Source organism: Argopecten irradians, chromosome 2 (assembly GCF_041381155.1).
Source record: "Argopecten irradians isolate NY chromosome 2, Ai_NY, whole genome shotgun sequence".
NCBI classification, from domain to species: Eukaryota; Metazoa; Mollusca; class Bivalvia; order Pectinida; family Pectinidae; genus Argopecten; species Argopecten irradians.
The window spans coordinates 41,600,965-41,627,237 of NC_091135.1; the positions used below are offsets into that span (position 1 = coordinate 41,600,965).

At 33.3% G+C, this 26,273-nt stretch overlaps 2 protein-coding genes and 1 long non-coding RNA gene across 6 annotated transcripts in view; 1 reads left to right on the plus strand and 2 right to left on the minus strand.

The window, feature by feature from the left end:
* The window catches only part of LOC138315524 (RAB11-binding protein RELCH homolog), a 174,607-nt gene that overhangs the window by 85,429 nt on the left and 62,905 nt on the right, over positions 1–26,273 (minus strand). The window lies entirely within an intron of this gene.
* LOC138315525 (uncharacterized) overlaps positions 1–26,273 on the plus strand; it is a 99,568-nt gene that overhangs the window by 37,569 nt on the left and 35,726 nt on the right. For all 3 annotated transcript variants that reach the window (XM_069256611.1, XM_069256613.1, XM_069256614.1), the window contains exon 2: positions 15,942–16,103. In XM_069256611.1, the coding sequence (XP_069112712.1) occupies positions 15,942–16,103 (162 nt within the window). The remainder of the gene's footprint in view (positions 1–15,941; positions 16,104–26,273) is intronic.
* On the minus strand, positions 1,107–4,749 carry LOC138315526 (uncharacterized). The gene is made up of 2 exons (XR_011207505.1): positions 3,784–4,749; positions 1,107–2,560 (listed from the first exon to the last, which is right to left on the minus strand). It is a non-coding gene; the product is annotated as an uncharacterized lncRNA (long non-coding RNA).

A 26,273-nucleotide genomic window follows, 5' to 3' on the forward strand; every position in this document is an offset into this window, starting at 1 on the left:
TAAATTTTGAAGATGAAAATTCCTTGTTTTTAACAAATTTTGACTGATTCAACGCTTCATAGAAAAAGTGCTGATGACTTTTTCTTAAACTTTGCAGCTCAAAAGAAAAAAAGTTGCTATTTCTAAATCTACCATAAAAATAGGGGGTCAGTGCTCGATTTTTTGTATCGATACAAAATTTGTTATTTTTCAGCAATATTTGCTAAAAATTTAAATTGCTTTATCTTCACTAAAATGTAAAAAATCAAAACCAATAGGTAATGATTCGAACCTTAAATGCTGATCATTTTCATCTCAGTAAACCTAAAAACGGTTTACAGCAAAAATTAACTTGATATAACTAATCAAAGTACTGTAAGTACTGAACTGAAAAAGCATTGATGTAACAAAATTTTAGTTCAAAGAAGGCAAATATGTCATTAGTAACATTTTAGGGTGTGTATTTTCTTGCAAGTCCCATGTCATTATCAAGTTGGGTTATTTATCTTCCAAGTATTCATTTAATTAATTTTGGATAAATTGTTGAGATTGCAGACAACTATTCCTCCTCATATCAAAAGATGAATCTAAAAATTATGAGAAGATTTTAAGAAAATGCTAGAAAATTTCTTTTAGATTTGAACTTTGAACCTATCTTGAATTCAACAGTTTCAACAAATATTTACAGTCAGTGTCATGTGACCTTTTCTCTAATGTTTGAATATAATTGTCTGAATAACAAAATAAAGAAAAAAAATTGTAGTTATGATTATTTGATAATTGATCTTGAGGACAAAGCCATGGAGACAGCTAATAACAATCTGCAGTAAAATGACAACAAGGGAAACATTAAGACTCCATTAAGAAGAAAGTATGATCTGACACATGGATATCCCTTGATGGCATTTTTACAAAGTTCATGGCTTATGCTGCAAATGTTGTTTACAGACCTCATTTATAAGGAACTATGTGCAATGCATATAATATACAAGTATTTTTTTTTCCGATGAACTATGTGGCAAAAGGCAATTAATTAGATAATTTTCAAGAGAAGAAATGAAATGACAAAAACTAAGGGTCAAATGTTCATTTAAAGAATTGGTTACTGCATCAAAATCAAAACTGAATTGTTTTGAATTATGTTTATTCAAAAATACTTTAATACAAACATGAAATAACATCACAATACATTATTTTTTCTAGTTCTCTTCTGTGATACACACAATGTATTCAGGCATATTATTAAGTAAAGAGCAGTTCTTGATACTTTGCTGCAATATTGAAGAAAAGTCATATCAAAGTTAGATTCAGTATGATACTGTCTCTATATAATGCATAAAATGGACACTGAGAATTCTTAACAGCATATTAAAACAACCATTCTCAAAATCAGTGTGTTATTTGTATACATTGACATGTACATTGGACCGTTGATAATCTGGAAACCTTCGTTCCCAGCCTAAACCGCCCAGATTACAAATTTTCTGGACTGCCGAATTTCGTGTACCCTAGTCAATTTTGAAATTGTCATGTACAAGTTACTCTCCTTGACCTTGTAAATCAATGATCGGTTTTTATGTTTATGTACTAAAATAAATACTTTTTTTGTTATGTTTTAAAGGTTTTTTTTCCCATTTAATTATGTTAAGAATATGAAATTAACGTACATGTAATCACACATTATTGGCAACTTGTTGTTAATGTCACATTACTTACAACTGTTTGTACATATATTGGTAACAAGATCAGAAACAGTTGTAAAAACATTTGATAGAGGCATCAACTAAATGGAACAACTAATGGGCTATGTCACCAGAAGCGTTAAACTTTGTGTCATTTTTGTGAACACACTGCACAAAGTCAACAAGTAAACTGTTTAATATGTTTCTGTTGTAGCAAATAAATGAATGTCATTCCATATACAATGTACTTATATGGCCGTGTCACAGATGTGAAACATTGAAATATACATTGTAGTAATGATAACTCAGGCGTGATGATGGGTAAATAAATTATAAGTTTATATTATAAATGTGGGATATTTCTATATATATCTAAATGCAAAGTTACTCGACACTCGCTAATTGTCATCACTTGATGTTTTGCAACATTACAGTCAATGGGACAGAATTGTAGTTCTGATAATGACCGTCTGTCAGAACATATATAGTGTGTTTCATTCAAGCCAAGAAAATTATTTTTGTTTGTATGAATTTTACAACAAAACCGAAAGACTAACATGTGAGTCAGTCTGTGAAGTTAAAAGTTTAAACACCTTCTATCTCTCCACAGATTAATAACAATCGGCAGTTTGTCAAATGGTGACAACTCTTTCCAAAGTTGCAAATATACTGGATTTACTTTTTTGTATTTTTGTGTTTTAATTGGCATTACGAAACAATGCGAATGAGAAGCGCCAACCCATATGCTTGTTGTCCAGAGCTACATGTATGCTGTCGCAGCTAGTTTAATATATGCCTGGTAGTCATCCTTAGAATCATTTCACTGCTTCCAAAGTAATCCTGATAATCTCCAGTCTTCAACAATTATGAATCTGCTTCAGATGACTAGCCAATGAGTCCTGTAATTATAAAATTTAACATATATATCAATATTCTTAATTTGTTATAAAAAAGTTACAGAAATCATCTAACAATGACAAAAGGAAGAAACTGGACTCATGTACACAAGTACTTTGAGTTAAAGATGCTCCACCGCCGACAGAGTATAAATGATATTCATCATTTGAACAATAATTAGTGTTTAATCGTGTATGCATAAGTCTAATTAACACAAAAAATAATATAAAATAATTAATTTTGCCTATGGGTCAAGCGCAATCAGTACTTTATTCCATATAGGATATAGTGCTACAGAATTTTTTCGGGATGCAATTAATTATTTTATTTATATTTTTAACTTGAAGTGAAATTGGAGCTCAAACTTTTCAACGGCGGTAATGGTGTAAAGTAAGTAACTTTTGTAACTGAAGAAAAATACTAAATTGTCTGCTGCCATTTTTGATAGTGAAAAAATACCATTTGTCAGCGGTGAAGCATCTTTAATATATTAGCATCATAATTAATTTGTCTCCTATACCTGATACACATTGATAAAATACAATGTTTTTTACTGTTAGCAAAACTTACTTTAAACCAAATACTGTAATATTGAGCAAGTGTAAATTTACCATGTATTACAGTGCACAGGTTATTGTTTATTTTGGTAAGTGTTATTATAAATTCTCTGAATCCATGAAGTTATATATGTAGTGACTGTTTAATCGATGTTTTAAGTTCATACCGCCAATTTCGAAATCCCAGATATCAATTGTCTTAAATAAATCTAGCATTACAATTCTTCTATTTATCTAAAGAAATTCTGTATTCACATGTGTATTACACACATATATACGTATTGTGTATGGATCTATATCATGCATTGTTTTGCCTACAAATAAACACATGCTTTGTGATGTTTATAGACATATTGACAATCTGGTAAATTGACTCTATGCATTAATATTAAATTTGATGTCATCGCATTAGAAAATAATACCAAAAATGAATCTTGTCAACTGCTAATTATATAACAACAAACTACTTCAAATTTAAAGTGATATTCAATTTTGTTGCGTTGTAATAAAATAAAACGTCGATTATATGGATGTTAGCAGGAATTCACACATACTCATGATGTTGTAAGTTCACTTAATGTGCCGATGTTTGTCAAATAGTTCATATAATTATAATATACCGACCCATAGGCGTGATAGGCAAAGAAGCAAAACGAAATGAAACTTACGATTTTCACTGCTTCTGTCTCCAAATACGAAAAGAATTCCGAAGTTTACTAGCAAGGTGGCTTGCAACATGCAGTGTTCAAATATTCTTCGGTGTTTTTCTGATATGAGAATGTATTTATTACGCTCGATAATTAAATGGAAAATATCTCTTGACTTGCAAGTTTACATCACAGGTCCGCTTTGCGTGATGACGTCTTTGTTTACATTCGGCCGTTTACACTATTGCTGAGTGTCACGATATTTCATTGTATCTGTATCCGTGTATTAAATATTCCCTCGTTAATGAAAGGATGCGTTAGTTGACAATCCGTGCGAAATGATAAGGAGCCAGCGTAACTCAGAATTTATCGTGTTTGTTAGCTAGCTTCTGCATAGATCACCCAGACGCTTGATGCGTACGTAGTTAACAAGCGTCTGTTTGAGTGAGACTTGGTTAAATTCAGTGGGCCATCGTAATGACATGATCACAATACGAACGTACCTGTTCTCCAAAATGACTATCAATATAATACATGTAAAAACAAACAACTTTTGTATCTTTCTTACGTCGGGATGAATTAAAAAATTGTCATTACATAATAGATTATGAATGTATACATCAAACTACAATTAGTTACTTACATACCAAAATCCTGACAATTCCTTTATTTAGTGTTACCCAAACCGGATGTTTACATATATATGCAAATGCAGGCGAGAATTAGGCCACCGATCGCTACCACTGATGCAAATTATCCTCACTATTTTTCAATTATAGACGTTCATGTTATAGTTTTTGTAGACATGTTTGAAACTATTCTATTTAATGAAATACCATAGAAGTTGTTTAACTGCACTATGGCAGCATATTTGTTCTAGGAAGAGGAAAAGAGAAAAAATCGCATGCAAATGAGAGGTCAATCGCATTTAAATTAGTGGGTCATCCGGGCCGTAGCAATACTGGAAAAGCAAGCTTTTTCAGTAAAAATGTTGTAGAACCGACGAGTTAAGCAAAAATATTGAAGTAAAAAAGAGTAAAATCTGCACCTTTTCAAAATGCCTGCCAAATTGATAATTTCTTAAAATTTGTGTATAAAAAATTCTACAAGCAATGAAAGTCTATTTTTTGGACATATTTTCTATATGACAACTTATTACAAATCGTGATCATCAGTTTTTGAAAATCACAAAAACTCTTTGATTTATGTTGAAACGAGACTTCAAAGAGACTGAAACCTCGCCAGAGCGTTTCACCAGAGCAGATTCTTAACTCTAACGGCACCGTTGTCGACTATAGTCGACAGTATTTTACCCTCTGTTTTTCCCCGTTGTCGACAGTATTTTATTCCTCTTTCTTTTTACCATGTATATTGTTTTAATGGCAGAGGAACAAGATAAATCATCAACAAAATGGCGTTGGTTTTTTTGCACCTTTGCTCCAGATTGCAATTTCAAAATATGATCATGGTTCAGGCTTTAAATAATTCTTTAAGTTTAAATTATTGCACTAACCTTAACATGTTCAAATTAATTGAATTAGCACAAAACAAATGGACATTTTGTCCGGCATTTTCTCAAAAACTTCTGGGGACAAGACTAATAACTACTCTGGTACGGAATCCGGAAAGAATAAAACGTACGAAAAGAGTTAAACAAAAGTGATGAAGAATCAAATTCCTTTGACCAAAATGTCTGGGTATTTGTAGAGATGTGGTTAAGTGTCAGGATTGATATTAATGATACAGCAGCCTTCTAGCAATGCTGTGTCATTAGATTGTCATTACAGCAGCCTTCTAGCAATGCTGTGTCATTAGATTGTCATTACAGCAGCCTTCTAGCAATGCTGGGTCATTAGATTTGGCACTCAGGGGTGTCAGTAGAGCATGGAAGGTTTGGTCTTTGTTTATGACATGCTTTTACTTTTCTGCTTTATGTGACGGCTGTTGACCACCACATCCAGTACTGCTGTTGACCACTATGTCCAGTCCCATTATACTAGACACATCAGAGGGCCTAATGAATCCTGGGTTGGTTTTCCATTGGGTTAACACATTTGAAATGTAGCGTCTAATTGAGGCAATTGCTAATCATATTCAGCTTACATATTTCTGCAGTCTAGTGTTAAAATATGGAATACTTATCAACTCAATAGTTTGATAAGCAGAATGACACACCGACAAGCTGAGTCTCACACAGTTAATACCCGGTGGGCCTCTCTAAGTCGGTGGTTCAATATCTGACAGAGCGGACAGAGTCACACAGGTCATAGGTTCTATTCCTTGTGGAGCTGTAGCACAGGTCACAGCCTCAGTTCTTTTTGGAGCAGCACGAGTCAAAAGTTCAATTCCCTAAAGAAACAAGCCTATACCTCTACTTATGACCCCAGACCATATTGAATAACATGTTTCCAATTATGTATTTACCATAGAAATCATAAGCAACATTAGATCTGTCATGTTTTACATGGTTATAAATCAAGGATTATACAGAAATCAGAATCCATTCTTTCGATCTAAATAATGAAGACTTTTGACTACTATGTTCTCTAGGATAGAAATAGCCCTGTAGGGACTTGGTGTTGAATTTTAGCTGACCTGTCAAGAACCTTTTTGAGATCCTGCAGTAACTTAAAACAACCTTTTAGACGACTTTCAGTTATTTTTGATTTAATGATGGGACCTTGCAGTGAATTTTCAGTAGTCTTTAATATCTATAGTTATATAGTAGTTAGTGACCCCTATCGTGTCATAGAGGGTCAGTAAGAATTAAAGGGGCAGAGATAAATAACTACAGTCATCTTGTTGCAAATTTTCAATCATCTTTAAGTCAACTTAAAGTGACCCCGCAGTGACCTTGTATCATGACCTTGTAGTAAGAAGCGGCCTCTACATTCTCCTTTTTTGTTGAATAGTACATGTTCTATGTTAACAATATATCAACCAGGACAAGGTTGATTTTTCAGGTAAATTACATGTAGCAAGTTGATTGAGTAGATTTTTTGGAAATGTGAAAACCACAATTTGTTAGGTCTAAAACAATAAAAACAGATTGCCTAAAATTGCCAAATCAAAATCAGATAAAAAAATCATGAAATTCTGTGAATATAAAAACATTTTAGAATATTGATTCCTTTGAGAAGTTTTCAAATTAGAATGAGCAATATATACCCCTGGTATAATGTTACCGATGTAAAAGCATGTAACTACGTTTCAGACTTCACGTGGATAATATCTCAATTTATTTTTAATAGAATCTACAGCAAAGGAGGATTCATAATAGATATATAAGTAATCAATCTTCATCAGTAGCTATCATTAATGCCAAATTGAACCAATTCCTGAAAAACCTTCAGATATCCACCAAGAAAGCAACCTGCTCTTTTTCCCCATTGATTTGTTACTGTGCAAGGTAAATCAATGGAAGTGTGTGAATCTGTTTAGATTTATTTGTATTTGCTGCATTTCCTCATTTTTTGTTTTCTTTTCCCTAAATTTAATGCTATGTAAGAGCTCAGAGCTGATGGTGCCGTTCCATAATGACAATGATAAATCATTTCAGTAATGTCTACTTTCTGTTTGCCTCCTGTCGACTTACACAACACATAAACACACAAGAGCTGCTAGAGAAAAGTCATGACACATGCCTCTTCTAATTGGTTTCTTAATTTTAAATTTCAGCTTTGTAAAATACAACACACATTAGTAGGAAGGCTTGGTCTCCACATTCAGTTGTCAGACAGGAGCAACGGTACTGTTTAAAAATGTGGAAATAAGGTTAAAATAAATGGGTGTGCTTAATGAACCAATAGATCAGACAAACCTACTATGCTTATAAACCGAAGAAAAAAGTACTTATTAAGCGCTTTTAATGATAGAGTTTTATTTTAAGAGCCTTCATGTGATATCCATTAGTTTTCTGACAGGTTTTTTACCCTTAATCAAGATAGGAGTCATAATGCTCTATTACATTTTCTCCCCACTTTGCGAGCCTGAATCAATGCTATTCACAAACTGCCTTCTCAGACAAAAGACCTGTGAGTTATTTATTGAAGTAACCACCAGCTACAACTTTAACAGAATATATGTCTCAGTTGTTACAGTAATAATGTTCTGTATACTGGCAAAATTTCCAATAATATTGCCCAAAATAACTGGCTTAATAATAACATATCACCAAAGTTGTTCTCTCCACAGAAACTGTGATTTCTAGGAAGGACATATCACATTTTACCTCAGTTCCTAATGTATTTGATTTAAAACAAAAGGGTTAAAGTACAAAGATATTCGCAGCTGAAACATTGTATTATACTCAAACCTCTGCTACTGGTCTATACATTTAAAAACATTTTGTAGCACAACCTGACCTAACATCTAATGATGTACAATCCCATTACCAATAGCACTATCGTTTGTTTCTATCAATACAGCGGAAATACCATTATTTTGCTTTTGAGGCTAAATTCATTTATCCTAATCAGGATTCCTGATTGAGCACTAGAAAGCCTATTATCCTAGTCATTATGGTGGGTTTGGATCAAAATAACAGTTAATAAGCAAAAACAATTTGTCAAAAACATGGCTACAACATAATAAATGGCATTGTTTTCAAAGCTTAATTAAAATAATTCTAAGGATTGGTCCGAATTCTGTGAAATGACAAATAAACTGAAATAAAAAACAACATCACCAGTAGTTCTGCAGTACTCCTTCACAATTTTGGAAAGGTACTAACAAAAAACATACATAACTGGAACAAACCATCCTTTCCCTTTTTCCAGTTTAAATTTAACTCTTTCACCCCTATAAATTTATAATGAACTGTTCTAGCTTTTGAATAAGAAGAATTAAATTGTGTTTCCATGGTTGAATTTTCTTCAAATAAAACATTAACAGGGTATTGATGCACCAGCTTCCATTGTATGTATCAAAGATCATACCAAAGCAAAAATCTCAGCATACAACCTCTACTCATCAGACATTGTATTTCAACATTTCTCTCCGTCTGCCATTATATTTTTACTTTTATGTTTACCTTGGCCTGATTCTTACACCAAAGAAAATTGAAAATCGGATGAGAACTGGGTTAGATAACTAATTCAATTATATTACTACATGCATGAGTAATATTCCCCCATGGACCCACTGCCTGATAGCCTAAAACCATTGTAACATCAGACCTCATTCCTGAAATACTCTATGAAATATAATTTTTCCTTTATTTTTTCATTGCACGAGAAATGTATTTTACCAATTTTGAACTTAATGAACTTAAAACTCTGTCCCGTTGGAATCATCCTGGAGCCTCCATGAATACTGTATAAAGACCAATTACATTAGATTCCTATATGGTGTGGTGACGAGGACTATATTCCAGAAAACAACACCAATACAACCCCTATAAACACTATATGTACTTCAAAACATCAATATTAAACTTGAAATGTCTACATGCCACACACAATTTTTATACTATACAAATCCTTTACATGTTAATAAGATGGTTTTCCCTTCTGTATAACATTAAGTTACATACACTAGTTCGCATTTTAAACAATAACAGATCACTGCTGAGCCCATAAAATCCATTACCATGGTTACCTCACAAGGTTCCCACTGCTATTAATCTACTTTGAACATGAAACCTCACAAAATGAGTTAATTTTTTCTGACTAAATTGACGACCATTATCTTAGACACAATGAAAATCAGATTCATCAATTACCATGGTAACCATTACCCAGGAAACTAAACTGGATGTCACATGAACCAGCATATTTGGCCGGTATAGCCAGGTTTTCAGATTATACAGGTTTAATTCCTCTCAATTAAGAAGAAAAATGCCATACAATTATGCTGGCATACAGTGATCCGAATTAGACAAGGGATGCATGGTTTTGAAAAATTATAATGTATTTAGGAATAGTTGTGACCATCCCCACAGTAATTTCACAGGAATTGCCTTCATAACCATCAGCATGAAGTACTAATTCAGCAATTACTTTGATAGCAATTACCATAGCAAAAGTTACATTGGCAACTGTAACGTTGAAAATGGACCTCCGTTGAAAATTGACCTCGGGTCAGTTTTCAATGTTGAAAACGACCCCGAATGCCGTTGAAAATTGAACATGCCGTTGAAAACTGATAGTGTCTAGGGTCAATTCTCAATGGCAGGTCTATTGAAAAATGACCGTTGAAAAATGACCTTGGCAAACTATCAACTGATGGTCTTTTGAAAAATGGCCCTAGTACATTCACATATATGGCTGTTGCACAAACATGATTCTCGAATTCTGTTATCACCATTCCTAATATAAGCGACCCTTCTGTGCTGGTATTTAAATTACGTAATTACCGTGATTTGAATTGAAATTTGGTATTGTTATCATCGTAACAAATACCTCATTTAAATATTTTAGGTGTCTGTATGTTTATTATGGAGAATAGGGCACTAAAAAACTATCATATTTCTATAGTCATTTTGTCTGTCCGTGTGGATAATGTTAATTTAATTGTTCTCAAACTGAGGAAATGCTATATAATACTGAGGTAACGTAGTAAATAAAAAGGAATTGTTGTTATCAATTGCATGCAGAGTTTGTACTATGTGGTGTTCACTTCCTAGTACCAGTGGATAGTGTTACAAAACTATAATTATGGGATATTATTAATTAGTTTCTTAATGATTTTTTATGATTATATTTTTTTGACGATCTTACGTTTGCCAGATATTCAGTAATTGTTAATATATATTTATTCCCTGCAATACAAGAATACATGTATTATTATGGATCTGCGTATGGATCAGTTATGTTGTGTTCTGCGTATGGTTGTGTTGTTTTGTGTTTGTGTGCTTTTGTGTTGTGTGTTGTTGTGTTTTGTGTTGTGTTGTTATGTGTGGTTGTGTAATGTTATTGTGTTGTGTGTTATTGGTGTGATGTTGTGTATTGTTGTATGCTGTGTGGCTGTGTTTGTGCTTGAGTGTTATTGGTGTGATGTTGTGTATTGTTGTATGCTGTGTGGCTGTGTTTGTGCTGTGTTGTTGTGTTGTATGATGTGTTGTGTTATGTTGTGTGATGTTTTGTTGTGTGATGTTGAGTCATTGTGTGTTGTGTTGTTATGTGTGGTTGTGTAATGTTAGTGTGTTTTGTGTTATTGATGTGTTGTTGTGTGTTGTATGCTGTGCGGCTGAATTTTGTGAAGTGTTGTGTTGTTATGTGTGATTGTGTAATGTTATTGTGTTGTGTGTTATTGGTGTGTTGTTGTGTTGTGTTGTTGTATGATGTGTGGCTGTGTTTGTGTTGTGTTGTTGTGTTGTGTGATGTGTTGTTGTGTAGTTATGTGTTGTTGTGTTATGTTGTTATGTTTGGTTGTGTAATGTTATTGTGTTGTGTGTTATTGGTGTGTTGTGTTGTTTTTGAGTGGTGTTGTATTGTTGTTGCGTGGATGTGTGTTGTGGTTGTGTTATGTGTTGTTTCGTGATGTTTTGTTGTTATGTTGTGTTGTGTGTGAGGCGTGTTGTGTTGTTGTGTGTTGTTGGGTGGTGTTGTGTTGTTGTTGCATGTTTGTGTGATGTGTTGTTGTATTATGTTATGTTGTGTTGTGTGATGCTGTGTTGTGTGATGTTGTGTTGTGTAGTGTTGTTGTTGGATGTTGTTGTACTGTTGTTGCGTGGTTGTGTTATGTTGTGGTTGTGTTGTTTTGTTGTGATGTTGTGTCGTGTTTTTGTGTAATGCTGTCTTGTGTTGTGTGGTTGTGTGATGTGTGATGTTGTGTTTAGTGTGATGCGTTGTTGTGTTATGTGATGTTATGTTGTGTGATGTTGTGTTGTGTGGTGTTGTATCATTTTGTTGTGTTTTGTTGTGTGGTGTGATGTGTTGTTGTGTGGTGTTGTGTTGTGTAGTGTTGTTGTGTTGTTGGTGTGTTGATGTGCTGTGTGATGCTGTGTGGTTTCATGGTGTTGTGGTGTTGTGTTGTTGTGTAAAAACGAGTTCTTATGGGGTCACTTTTCAAGGGGGTCTATTTTCAACGGGTCGGTGTAAAAAGTGTGTTTAAAGTTCAGTTTTCAACTGTTTTCGGGGTCATTTTTCAACGTTGAAAAATGACCAGAGGTCAGTTTTCAATGGGGGTCCATTTTCAACGTTACAGCAACCATCATGATTAACCTTTATTACCCGGTATGTTAAATATCAAACAATTACCTTGGAAACGATCACCCTAGTAACCAATGTATCAAAAACTAAATTGGTCACTGCAGTGACCATTAAACTATCAATTGCTAATCTTTAAAATAACTACCATTATTATGAGTAACCTTCCAATAACTACCTGGCCGTCGTACCACAGTATTTCCATAGCTTGAAGACAACACACAATTTACAGTATTTAAGAGAGAGAGACTAGACAACCTTTTCTAATGAAGCAATTTGATACTTAATGAATTACTTTTGGAAAAGGCCTCTTAACCCCTTGGTTACCATTGCTATAGTAACTTAATGAATTACTTTTGGAAATGGCCTCTTAACTTGGTTACCATTGCTATAGTAACTTAATGAATTACTTTTGGAAAAGGCCTCTTAACTTGGTTACCATTGCTATAGTAACTTAATGAATTACTTTTGGAAAAGGCCTCTTAACTTGGTTACCGTTGCTATAGTAACTTAATGAATTACTTTTGGAAAAGGCCTCTTAACTTGGTTACCATTGTTACCATTGCTATAGTAACTTAATGAATTACTTTTGGAAAAGGCCTCTTAACTTGGTTACCATTGCTATAGTAACTTAATGAATTACTTTTGGAAAAGGCCTCTTAACTTGGTTACCATTGCTATAGTAGCTATGTCCTGATTTGTATAAGAAGAATAGTTTGCAAACACATCCCCTTGTGAGTATAAACTGTGATGTAATTACCTCAGACATAGCTTTTTCTTTATCACAGCAACCTTTGTACACACCATTCTCATCAATTACTCAATTTCCATGTCTTTTACACAGAAACAATTTCATGAGTGTTTTGCATCTAGCTAAGGTCCTGACCATATCACTGGAGTACATGATTCAATTAAAAAAGAGTTCTGAACAGGAAAGATCTATACATGATAATTGTATGTCATAAACACAACGCTGTGTAGCAAAATGCTACAGAATAAGGCATGTAATCTATAAGATTGCTGTATCTAAAATCATTATTGTATCTGCTCAAGGTCATAGTCTGTTCTAAACACACAACCTTATCTTTTACAAATTCATTTACTCTCAAAGAGATAAAAAAAAATGTTTTGCTGAAAGGCAATGAATTGTACCTTAACACTAGCCTATTAAGTAGGTACATACCCACGGAGCCTACAGTCTATTATCTTCTCTTTACATCCTAAAGAACCCTATAATATATTTCCTACATTTTACAACATTAATTAAACTCTACCAGTGGTATACTATCTAGATATCATTCTCAAGGAACCTTCAAAATGACAAGAGTTCAAACCTTAGAATCTTTTACTAATTAATACCCTTGGAGAAAATTCCTTTACATGAATAAATTTGCCAAAACCAAATCGACCAATTTTATTTTCCATATTCATGCCTTCATGTAACAAAATTCTATTCAATTCCAAAAATAAATCATAAAATAATCTTTAATATTCAAATGTGTCAAAAAATTGTCTGTTTTCCATCAACATCTGAACGAGAATTGCATTAATTTCCGATCCATCATCAATAAAGCAGTATGATGTGACTCAGTGTTGTATCTGAGAAGTCTGGTAGCTTTTGTCTCCGTTTATTTTCATCATCATCTCACATGACTGGATGTTTTACTATCATCCTTCTAACCAATATTTTAACAAGTTACAACAGTTTATGTGCTTCATAACTCATGATAAATTTATTGTCATCAATATGGAATATCATTAAATATCTTCAATAGCGGATTCATATTTACATGAATTTTACCAAATCATCATCACATCTGATTCAATACAAAGTTTTGATGCTATGATTTGTTTACTTATATTGATTGAGGGTTTTGTTGACCCAGACAAATTTTCAAACTATTAAGGAGAAAACTTGCTATTAGGTGTGGCTTTAAGTCCAGAGCTATTGCAATGGTTGATAGAATTAAGTGCTGGGATGGACATGAGAAACACTTAACACTACATAACCTATCTAATGGTAGACATTAAAAGTACAATTTAGGCGATGTGTACTATCTATACCTCATCAATATCAATTGAAATTATTTCATCTTAAATGTGTCTTTTATACTAGATTGACATGCTAACCTTTATCACAGGTTTTCTTCCAGAGTCATTCAGTTAAAATACAGATGACAGATACTAATTGTTATCTAATTAGCTGACTTCTATACTTAATCACCTTAAAAATCACTATACTTTATGCTCCAATGATCACAAATATGAAAGTTAATTATTTCTAAGCATCCTAACGCTCTTATCTCTGTTTCAATGCTTAAGGATGTATTCTTCTGAGGTTTCAGTTCTGTTGAAGTCTCGTTTCAACATAGATCAAAGAAGTTATGAGATTTTCAAATATAATTTATCAGTATCTGTAGCGAGTTGCCAGATGCGAATTTTGACAAAAAAATACATTTCTATTTTTAGTAGATTTTTTTATACGGGGATTTTAAGAAATGGCCCATTTGGCGGCCATTTTAAAATTGTGTCTTTTTTCGCTTCAAGTAGAGCCACAGTTATACCATTTTTTACTGAAATTGTTTTTACTTAAATCATTACTGCGCCAGCATTTTTAGCTGTATTTAGCTAATTTTTGCTGCAAATCATTACTAGGTTCGTAGTAATTAAAATATTGAGCATTAATATGTGAAACAATACAATTTTGTGACTTTATTTTTACATTTAAGGGTAATTTGGGCACTTTTATTTTTTATTCTAAAATACTGAAAAATAACAAAAATTAAAATGGGGCAAAAAAGTAAGCACACGGACCCCCAAAAGAAGACTACTAGCAAATGAATTCTACAAACATTCATACATATAAAACACCTCATTAGGAAATTATGGCTTTAATCTCTATCTTATATGGTCAAAACGGCAAAATTCCCCTAAAATCCAATAATTTGTCAACTAGGTGTCTTTGAGTGACAAAAGCTCAAAAAACGAGCACACGGACATATGTTTTTTCTTCCATTTTCTTTTATGGTATGAACTCCTTTTTCCAAAAATCTATATGAGAAAAAAAGTTTAATACGAGAAAATTTTGACTTCTCAGAGTTGTACATCCTTAAGATGTTTAAATCTTACACATAGGGAACCATTGGAAACATCTTGAAATGAAAAGGGATATTGAATAACAGAAACTGTGATTGAAAGTGAGTGATGTCATTTGTCTGAGTTATAAATACATCTTCACTTTTAGTACAAAATTGTAAAAAGATTAACTGTTAAAATATAGATGTAACAAAATGAAATAATAATAAAAACCAAATCAAATCAAAAAGCAGTCTACAAGATGTTAATTTAGATTGATTTATCAGATATCAGACTCCTCCAGTCAGCTGACCCTGTGGGCACCATACCGGTGCATTTTCTAGCTTAAACCAAGAATAATCATCACATTCTTTCACACAACTTGTCTTAGAGTAATGCAATTTCAATTCCACATGGTACCATTAAAGTATGTTAGAGTTACCTCCCTTCTCATGTAACATGAAGCAGCACTGTACAAATTTCCTAAGGGAAGCCTACTCATATGACAACAACAGAAACATGACAGACACTAGATCCCTACACAACAACCTCAACGGACATTGGATCTATAGTCTTAAAAAATACACTAACGAGACAAATTAGATTCTGGAATGAAAAAAAAGTTTACAAATTCAGCAAAGGCTTTTTTCCTAAGAGGAGAAATAACCTTGATTTTTTTTTTTTTTTTTTTCATTTTTTCTTCTTTTTTTTTTTGACAAATTAAACAAGCATAGTGTAGGAATGGGATTGATCACTGTAAACAAGAAATATTTGGAAACTGGTTTCCATATGAAGATTGACTGGCAAATAATTATCAGGTTCTTTAAGATTAATAAGGATTTTCAAAGTTTTTTAGAAATGAGAGTTGCTATGGGTTAACAATTTCACAGTGTTCTCCAAAAAGATGAATTTCAAAAAGATATATGAATATCGTTGTTTTTTGTATCTTTGCAGTAAACATGAAATACTCCATGCGTGAGTTGGCCGGAATGATGGACAAGGACCTGGAAACAAAGCTAGTAATTCCGTACTGTCACCAGATCTCGGCCACAGACTTCTGTCAGCGGGCCTGGATACGCGACATCCTCAAACCCTGGGTGGAGATGTACCATAAAGGTATCTGTATACTGATATAGTATCCAACACTTAAATAGCACCACAAGGGTCATTTAAAACACATCACTTCATCCCTACTAAGCATTGAGTACATACAAGTTAGCCTCTAACAACCTTACATAGACTTGGGATAACAGAGTTGTGTCCCTTAGCTATATGCTAAACTTTTCTGGTATAACGTTAGCTAAAAAAGAACAACAACTCTAACTGCCTTTAACAGAAATATAACTGGTAAGATGAAGTATTTAGAGTTCATTCCCTTTACCCATTTTTGTCTACACTATATCCATCAAGTCCTAATTATATGACCAAAACTGGACATAATTAAGGCATAGTACACTGTATGCATGCTTTCAAAGAAAATACAATGCTAACACTTGATAAAGTCACAGCCAAATCTTACCATTTAGGGGAACTTGATTTTGGACCAAAAATAAGATACAATTATCAAATTAAAAATGTTTATTTTTTCTTCTTTTAAAAAAGCAACACATGTTTTGCCATAATTTTTATATACTTTTATATACTGCTGTTACACAACATTTCAGTGATTCACTGATGTTTGACCATTAATGATCACCAAGGCAATATAATTGTGTATGCTTAAGTACTTCTCAATTTTCAGGATTTATCTCGATTTGGAAAATGGCATTAATATTTCATGCAAGGAATATGAAGGATAATTAAGCCTTCATGTCCTGCAACATCAAGTTGCCATTAGAATTGGATTGCTGGATAACCTATTCTCAAATAAAATATTTTTCTAAAAGCATTGAGTGTTTGATATTTTTATGTTGCATGGTTGTTACTGAAGGTGATAGATAAATAATACACAAAACTCATCATACTTCTCTCTCTTCTATACAACAATAATGGGTCGTAACATTTCTTAAAACAGTCCAGAAATTCTTTACACCTCAATAAAGTCCAGAGATTCAATACACTTATAAAAGAGATTCTTTACACCTGAATTAAGTATAGAGTTTCAATACACTAATTAAAATTTACACCAAGCTCTCTAAACCAATAAAAGGTCAGAAATTCTCTATACAAATTAAAGTTAGGAGATTTTCTACACCAATCAAAATCCAAACTTTTTTTAGACCATTCAGAGTCCAAACTTTATTCATACTAATCACAGTCTACACATTCTCTACACAATTAAAGTCGAAGATTTAATCTACATAAATCAAAGTTCAAATATTCTCTTGAACAAACAAATTCTACATCTTTATAACAAATCAATAAAACAAAAACAATTTGTTCCATCACTATCTAGATCAAATGCACAGAGTTAAATCCTCTTCCAGAACTCCTAATTACAGTTCACACACAGGGAGATACAGGAGGGCCCTCCCATTGAGGCCTTCTTTTCCTAATTTATAATATCATTTAATCAGGTTACCCTGGGGTAACACAGAGGTCATACCACGACAAATAAATAACAAATGAAGGTTAAAACACGGATCAATTATAGGGACAGATATTAATCCAAAGGGACTAAAAACTTGTAACAAGCAGAGTAATTAGGACAATTAATCCAGCTTTCACAGGAAGGTCACAGAGTGATGTCCCTTGATGCTGATTCAAGTGTATTTGTATTCCTTATATAGATCTTACTATTTAAACCATATTTAGCCAAATAAACACACATGAATCTATAACTGCTGCTTACTTTTCTGAATGTCCACGTTCATGATTTGCTAAAGGATAATACTGATTTTGTACATCATTTGCCAATACATAATGAATTTGAAAATTATGATTATACTGAGCTTATTAGTGGTTCAAAGCTTACCACCATTGACAAAGTATGAATTGTGTCTGAACTGGTTCACACTAATAATCTTTTCTGTGTCCGTCTTTGGTTAAAGTACAACATGTTGAGGTTACTTAATTATGTTGATCACCTCATTAGTGGCTGAACAGGGTAATACAGAGAAAAGATTTTTGAAATTAGATCAGACAAGGACATAGTCATTCAGATCCCCCGCCAATGGAGATATCAAAGCTGAAGTGAGTTTGATTGTGGAGACTTATGTGTAAAAAAAACAGGAAAAAGGAAGTTGAGCTAAAGAAAGATGGAGTATAATTCAAGTAGAGCGGGGCTGCAATTGTTGAATCAGGTATACAGCCTTGACTTTTATATTAGACTATATACACAAAGTTGGGTGGAGTTTTGCAAAGTAACATTTACCATTTACCATGATATTTTCAGCAATGTTTCCATGGTAACGGAAAAAGTGCAAAAAATGAAAACCTAAAAATAGCAAAAGGTACTACTAGACCATAAGAAGAAAGTGTCTATGAAGTTTCGTGGAATATATCTCTTGCTGGTTTTAGAGTTATGCTCCGGAAATGAACCTGCTACAAAAATATGATATTTTCAGCAATGTTTCTATGGTTACAGAAAAAAGCACAAAAAGTGAAAACCTAAAAATAGCAAAAGGCACTACTAGACCATAAGAACAATGTGTCTATGAAGTTTCATGGAAATATCTCTGCTGGTTTTAGAGTTGTGCTCCGGACACGATTCTTACACAAAAATCTGCCATTTTCAGCAATGTTTCCATGGTTACAGAAAAAAGTACAAAAAGTGAAAACCTTAAAATAGCAAAAGGCACTACTAGACCATAAGATCAATGTGTCTATGAAGTTTCGTGGAAATATCTCTTCTGGTTTTAGAGTTATGCTGCGGAAACGAACCTGGTACAAAAATATGATATTTTCAGCAATGTTTCCATGGTTACGGAAAAAATGCAAAAAATGAAAACCTAAAAATAGCAAAAGGCACTACTAGACCATAAGACCAATGTGTGTATGAAGTTTCGTGGAAATATCTCTACTGGTTTTAGAGTTATGCTCCGGAAACAATTCGCACGGACGGACAGACGGACGGACAGACGGACGGACGGACGGAACCCATTTGTATATCCCCCGCCAACTTCGTTGGTCGGGGGATAAAAACAACCACAGAAAAACTGTAATAAGCTAGGTAAAAACTAAAATGGCTAAAAAATTATATTGATATCATAAGTGTGGGACATCTACTTCAATAAAGTTGTATTTCTTGTAAATTTCATCATCACAAACTCTCATAAAATATACAATGTGTGAATATGAATGCTTATATATGATGGTTCAGATCCATAAAAACACCAATATGCTATTGACATAGCGGTAAATATCGCATGAAATATCACACGTTTTGAAAGAACCACCACAGTCAAGGCCATATTTCAAACTTTCGGGTAATATCGGAAAACACAGTTGCATCACATGCTCAATATTCGCAATACCGGTACAGATCGGAATAATTCGGAACAGTTCGGATACTTCCGAGCTATTTTAAACGTGTACACGTTAAAAAGATTTTTTACTTTTATAATTAAAAATACTTCCAGTGCTGCAACTTTATAAAAAGTGGTAAAAGTAGAAAGTTTAAACCTCGGACAGACGGAGAAAAATGTGTATAACACTTAAAGAGTTTTCACTATGACAAAAAGAGCGAAAGTGATAGACAATACAACTTTAACCCCACACTCATAAATTTTGTATATCTACTACATGCTTAAACAAATTTTTAAGTCATGTTATCTCTAAAGTCCTTCAAAGACCCTTTGAGAACAAGATGGAGATAAAGAAGTTTCCAGTTGCTTTGGTTTTGTAATGTGTCCCTGGGGATTTGAGTCTCTTTATCTGTTGACTATTATGTAAAGGGTCTTTGTGGATCAATGATGGTCCATGGGGATTTAATGGGGAAAATACCTGGGTCTGAATGGTTGGTGTAGAAGCTTTGACAGTCATTCTGTCCATTATAACAAGATAAGTAAAGGTCAAAAGGCATCACGGCTAGGATACAGTAAGGACAAACATCAAAACCACAGCCAGCAGCACCAGAAGCCACACTATAAATAAACCAGATCTGCTCCCAGTGGAATTTAACAGTGAATTACAATAGAGTTTAAGAGTTACAGTTTTAGTTTAAATTGAAGTTTAAGGGAGGAGGCACAAAAAACAGAATATACACCATCTCAGGCTACAGGAATCAGATCTGCAAGTGTTCTAGTTTACAGCAGAACAATTTTGATAAATTACAATAAGAGAATATATACAATATTCCAGATTACCATTGACCTATCAAGAAAGGTGACCCAATACAAAACCCTCAAAGAGAAGTATTAAATAAATTCTTCCAATGATAAAATCACAAAAAAACTAACCTACATTTGATGGTCTAACTTTTGATTGGCTGTTTACCAAGAGAGAACTTATATGGGTTAAGTTATTATTTGTCAGAATAAATAAATTTTTCATATGTATCTGTAACTAAGGTAACGAGATTAGTGTCCTCTGAGGTACAGCGCCAGTTATACAATCGCTGTGACTATGCATGACTATCGGTCGTTAATCAATGAGAGGGACTCCCCTAAACACAACACTAGCAGTGACAGCCTCACCCCCGGGATTATAACTGTACTGTAATCTATCCAACATCCGAAATCTAACCATCTCACTGCTCCCAGTATACCACCATGTTTCCCCTCATGTCCGATGTTCATAGGAGAAACGACAGCCAATTGACATTTTTGCCGATATTCTGTAATATCAGCCCCATAATGATCTACAGATGCCTCATTTTGTACTATTAACGCTTAAACTTTTCTATTATTACTGTCAGGAAGCTCATGCTTGTTTGTTTGGAATCATGATCATTTAAATAAACCTTCCACTCAACACAACATTGTTTTGGGTTATTAAGCAGGACAGTATGAACATTTACAGGGGAGATAACTACTGTAAACTGCTGTATTACAAACATCTGTTTAGAATCATTTATATGGACATCATTATGTTTGTGAGAAAACGTGATGGTGTTAATAATCTACCACTCCAAAACTTTGATTAAAAAGAGAAATATTTAAAACAGACTGTTTAAGGGAGATAATTCACTTCTAAAACAAAGTAGGACATTTTTATTTTGTGATCGGAAATAAGGAATTGATGTAAGAGAACAGTCTCAAAAGAGACAAACCAGTACTGTTGTCTCTTTAATTAAGCATGTCTCTGAAACTCTAGACAAGACAGATAACTCTGTTTAAGGGAGATAAATTTTAATTTTTATATGAAGCTCCTTATAAGGCTCTTCCATACCCATACTTGCTATGTTTGTAATTGCCACACTTTTCCGGAATTTTTTAAAAAGCCATTTATTGCAATGAAATCGCAGGTTGCTTTATAAGATCTACATATCTAACATGAATTAAAATTAATGAATAATTGTAACTTATAAATATATGCTTATATTACTTTTTGTTAAAATAAAAAATATATATATCTACGTGATGTAATGATTTAACCACTCTCTATAAAATTGAAAGATTTGTTCTATCTTTTGGACATTGATTATAACAATAAGCATCTTACAAATGTTTTTTCTTATACCTAGCATCAGTCTGATTAGAGAGGCAGAGCCCAGGGGTGAAAACTGTATCTATTTGGTGTTGAGATTCAGACAATAATTCCACAGTCTTTCACAGTTATACCCCATAGTTCCATTTTACATCTACAACAAATAGGCCTGGAGAATAGGGCTCTGATTCACAGCCTAAAAATCTAATTTGAAAGTGAAGTGAAAAAAGGACGAATCGATAAGTAGCTTCCCCTGTGTGTCTGGGTCTTATATTGTAAAATATACTTGTTTATAAAATATAAGCTGAAGTGAGAGATAGAGAAAAGTAGGTTATAGAAATGATATAAGGCTGAGTGTACAAGTCAAGGCGACAGTTTACAATGCTTTAGAGGATAACTATCGCTCTAACTGGGCTATCTTTTCTACAGTAACTCTCTATTGGTTATTTATAAAGATCTTTTGACATTTAAATAGATCCAATTAAACCTAAAGAGATTGTTTACTACCAGAATTGTGTCACATAACAGAGTTTAGTTATCATAAGTTATTATTCCTCAAGGATTCTTTGTATTTTCAGAGTAAAAATGTCCCAATATTTTATCTGTAGGTGACATTGATAGCATGGCTTTACAGATTAATACCATGCTACATGCTATTGTCTAAACTTAATACTTTCTAAAATCAGGAAAATCGGGGATCAGGAAAAGCCCAGGCAAGACAAAGATAAATCTAGAGTCTGTTCAAGGTAATCTCTAACAAAGATAAATCTAGAGTCTGTTCATGGTAATCTCTAACAAAGACAAATCTAGAGTCTGTCCATGGTAATCTCTAACAAAGATAAATCTACAGTCTGTTCATGGTAATCTCTAACAAAGACAAATCTACAGCCTGTTTCTACAGTCTGTTCATGGTAATCTATAACAAAGACAAATCTACAGTCTGTTCATGGTAATCTCTAACAAAGACAAATCTACAGTCTGTTCATGGTAACATGGTAATCTCTAACAAAGACAAATCTACAGCCTGTTCATGGTAATCTCTAACAAAGACAAATCTACAGTCTGTTCATGGTAATCTCTAACAAAGACAAGCCTGTTCATGGTAATCTCTAACAAAGATAAATCTACAGTCTGTCCATGGTAATCTCTACAAAGATAAATCTAGAGTCTGTCCACGGTAATCTCTAACAAAGACAAATCTACAGTCTGTTCATAGTAATCTCTGCAAGTAGGCCTTGAATTGTAACTAAAAGGCTGACCTAGAGAAAGAATGTCAAGATACCTAATCACTAGGAAATAATTATAATTTCTATACTATTTTCTTTGAATTATTCATCTACGATTTCATTTGTTTTATTGCTGTATGAATAAAACAGCTCAGAGTCAAATGTAGGTATTTTGTAATTTGTATGTATCTATTATTATATGTACATTCAAATACATATAAGAAATATCAAAATTACAGTAACCAAATGCTTTATAGAGATCTTGACAAGTTAAATCTACAAATGTTCAATATATTCATTGTGTTCTGAATGAAGTTTATCTTACATTCCGTTGACTTTATTATGATGAATTGATAAACCATCTTTCATCCCTTTGAAGTCAAGACATTTAAGCAAATCTCAAAAAAAAAAGAGAGGGATAAAATTCTTGCCAATTCTTGCCAAGGGGTTGACAGCTTAAGAATCTTGTCCCTATGATCTAGGGTTGAAATTCCTTTTGTATCACTCTCAACAGGATGATAGATTAGTTCTCCCTTCACCTGTAGGCTTTCTGATGTATGTACTGTTGTCCGACAACAATTTTGACATGATGCAATGGAAAGCTATCGGTATGACGTCAATAGAGTATTCTTGCGACATCATCATTTTGTGTTTGCATGCTGACATCAGTGTTTTGTGTGTACATGCTGTCTTGCCCATGGTAAGATAGAGGTATCAACATATCTCATCAAATACCCGAGTATCTCTCTTCAAATTAAGATATATTGTCAATGGGTATTACAGGTATACTAATAATGACGATTATGTATTAGCCTATCCATGCCATAAAAGACAAGAACAATATTGTGCAGAAGAGAGTCCCATGATTTCAAAATATCAACCTTGAATAATGATTAAATTTCCATCAACCTTGAATTTATTTGAAATTTCCCTTCACTGTCAAATTGAAATATCATCACTCCCAAAACCTTGGAGTTTGTTGCTGTTATCCATTAGAGGATCAGCTTCTTGTCAATCTTTTATTATCTTTAATTAAAGTTCCATTTTCTTCTGGCATTTCTAAGCACTAAAATCTTCAGCATTCAAATCTAAAGCACAAGTTTATCATCATATATTTATATGAACACTATAAAACACAGATTTTAAGTCAAAGTCAGAAAGGACAAAGCAAAGTGTTTGTCTTATCTGAAACACAATCATGTCTCCTTGCTTATACAATTTAGAGCATGTTAACATGACATAATGGATGTACATTCTCTTTAAGAAACTTCTGGAGACAACAACTCCATCTGAGGATTGAAGTGTGAACTTTTATGGGAAACGTAACAAAACGGTTTGGTCTTATTACTTAGGTTGGATAGACACACTAGTCCAATGACTGTTACCCTTACTCCTGACCACCATCTAACAGCAGATCACCGACAGCACCAACAGGCCACAGTCTTATCCCAATAAACACCAAAATAGTACCAAATAAACAGACAAAAACATCGCTTAGCTAGCTTTTTACTGATATTGGTAAGATGTCATGAGTGCTCCGATCCAAATCTCCAAGGAGTTTTACAGCTCTTGACAACATTGTTCACAAATGTCATTCTCAGTGTATATATATAGCATTGTCGGAGACAAGATCACATAACTTGGATATAGTTATTGACGATTATACGCCGTGTCAATTTCACTCACCAGTGTAATGACAGGCCCCAGACTTAGTGTCACTTTAGGAACAATTACACTGGTTACAAAGTTTGATCTTTACAAATACTGACACGTGCATTATCTATATCCCGACCGAGGACTTCACACAAATCCTCACTGATCCGGATCGTACAAATGTTTGGAGAGGCTTCATGCATTGCTGACAAATGGCTTGCCGTGGGTTGATTACAAGGAAATAATTGACCGTGATTATAGTGATCTGGTGGCCCTAATCCCAACACTGATGAGTTCTGAGTATTTGTACCAAATGACAATTCTGCAGGTTTGTTGAGTTTCATTGCAGTGACAGAGCACCCGATCTAACATGACTTAATGAGCTAACAACACACGAAGGTTCAATCGTACAATCACTTATATTAATGAAGCAGAAAGAAGATTAAAGATTTTTATTTTAATTAATAAACGAGGCATTGTGTGAGCCATCAGTGCGTGCCTTGTGGTTGTGTATTGGGGACATCCACCTAATCCATCCACTGCTTCACTGTTATAGGATTACATTTCACCATGGACCATTACCAGTATTTGTGTAAGTACAAAATGAGAAACATATTTAAAAAAACAATACATTTAAAACAAAATATTTTTCAAAAAATTTGAAATGGACTTGAACATTTTTAACCATTTTGTTAGAAAAACATTTTCTCTTACTTTTAAGCCTTATAAGTAGGGTTGCATGTGCAGTACTAAATCATTATGTTTTATAGATTAATTAAGTTAACACAGATTTATTGTAACTTAATCTTAAAAACTATTCTCAGATTTCATTATGTAAAAAAAAAAAATCCACTTCCGTTATTTCTTTCATTTTTACAATCATTAATTTATTTGTTTCCAGTATAAATCCTGACCAGAAAAACTATCGTAGCTTTTATTTGTTGCTAGGCAACAACGAATATAAGTTTATACCTGATTAACCTAAGTGCATTCTATTTGCTGTTGTTTCATTTCTGTTGCTGTAAATATTCTGCTCTAGCTTCTGTTAAGATTGATCGACACGTTGACCAAAAGACGTGTTGGAAAACATTTGTGTGGCAATTAAGGGCATGTTAGTGACAAACAATGAGTTTCAGCATTGAGAAATGACTGATAAGGTCAGACAGATCGAGATGTGATTTTAAAGTTGACAGATATTTCTGTGATGGATTAGCTATAGTCATGTGTGTGTTACAATTGGCACTGAGGAATTCATCTTAGTGACCTAAGGTGCCTTTTATTGGCAATCAATGGTTGTTATGAACTTGCAGAAAAATCGAAACACACTGATACATCAATCTACATGTATCATACTATATGCAATTAAAGTTGAACCATGTTAACACATAAACTTGTAGAATACAACAACCTTTTTTCTTATTTAATGTCTTTTATTATGTTTCCATGCAACCAAACTTTTCATAACATGTTATTAAGTTTTCTTGATTGACATACTCAGCTTAGAAATTTAATCAAAGAAACTTTTTTTTTTTTGCATATTCGTTTCAAAAGTTGACATCTTTTTAAATAAATTATCTAGTTCACCCCTGAAAATCCATGATGAACTTATCTTCCACTCTTTGAATTAAAAGATTTCAAATTTGTTTTTTTGAGTGAACATGAGTTAATTCACTTACAAATTGAAATTCTGTTATGCAAAGAGATTTACCAAAATGTGATTGGATCTAAATAATTGAATTGTCAATGGGCTGTCAATCAATACTATAATACCAAGCTATAAACAATAAATGTTAAACAATGAAAGGCAAAAATTGATGGAACATATTTTGAACATATTTTCCCTTATCCCTATGCATATGTGTAAGGTTTGCTGAGAATT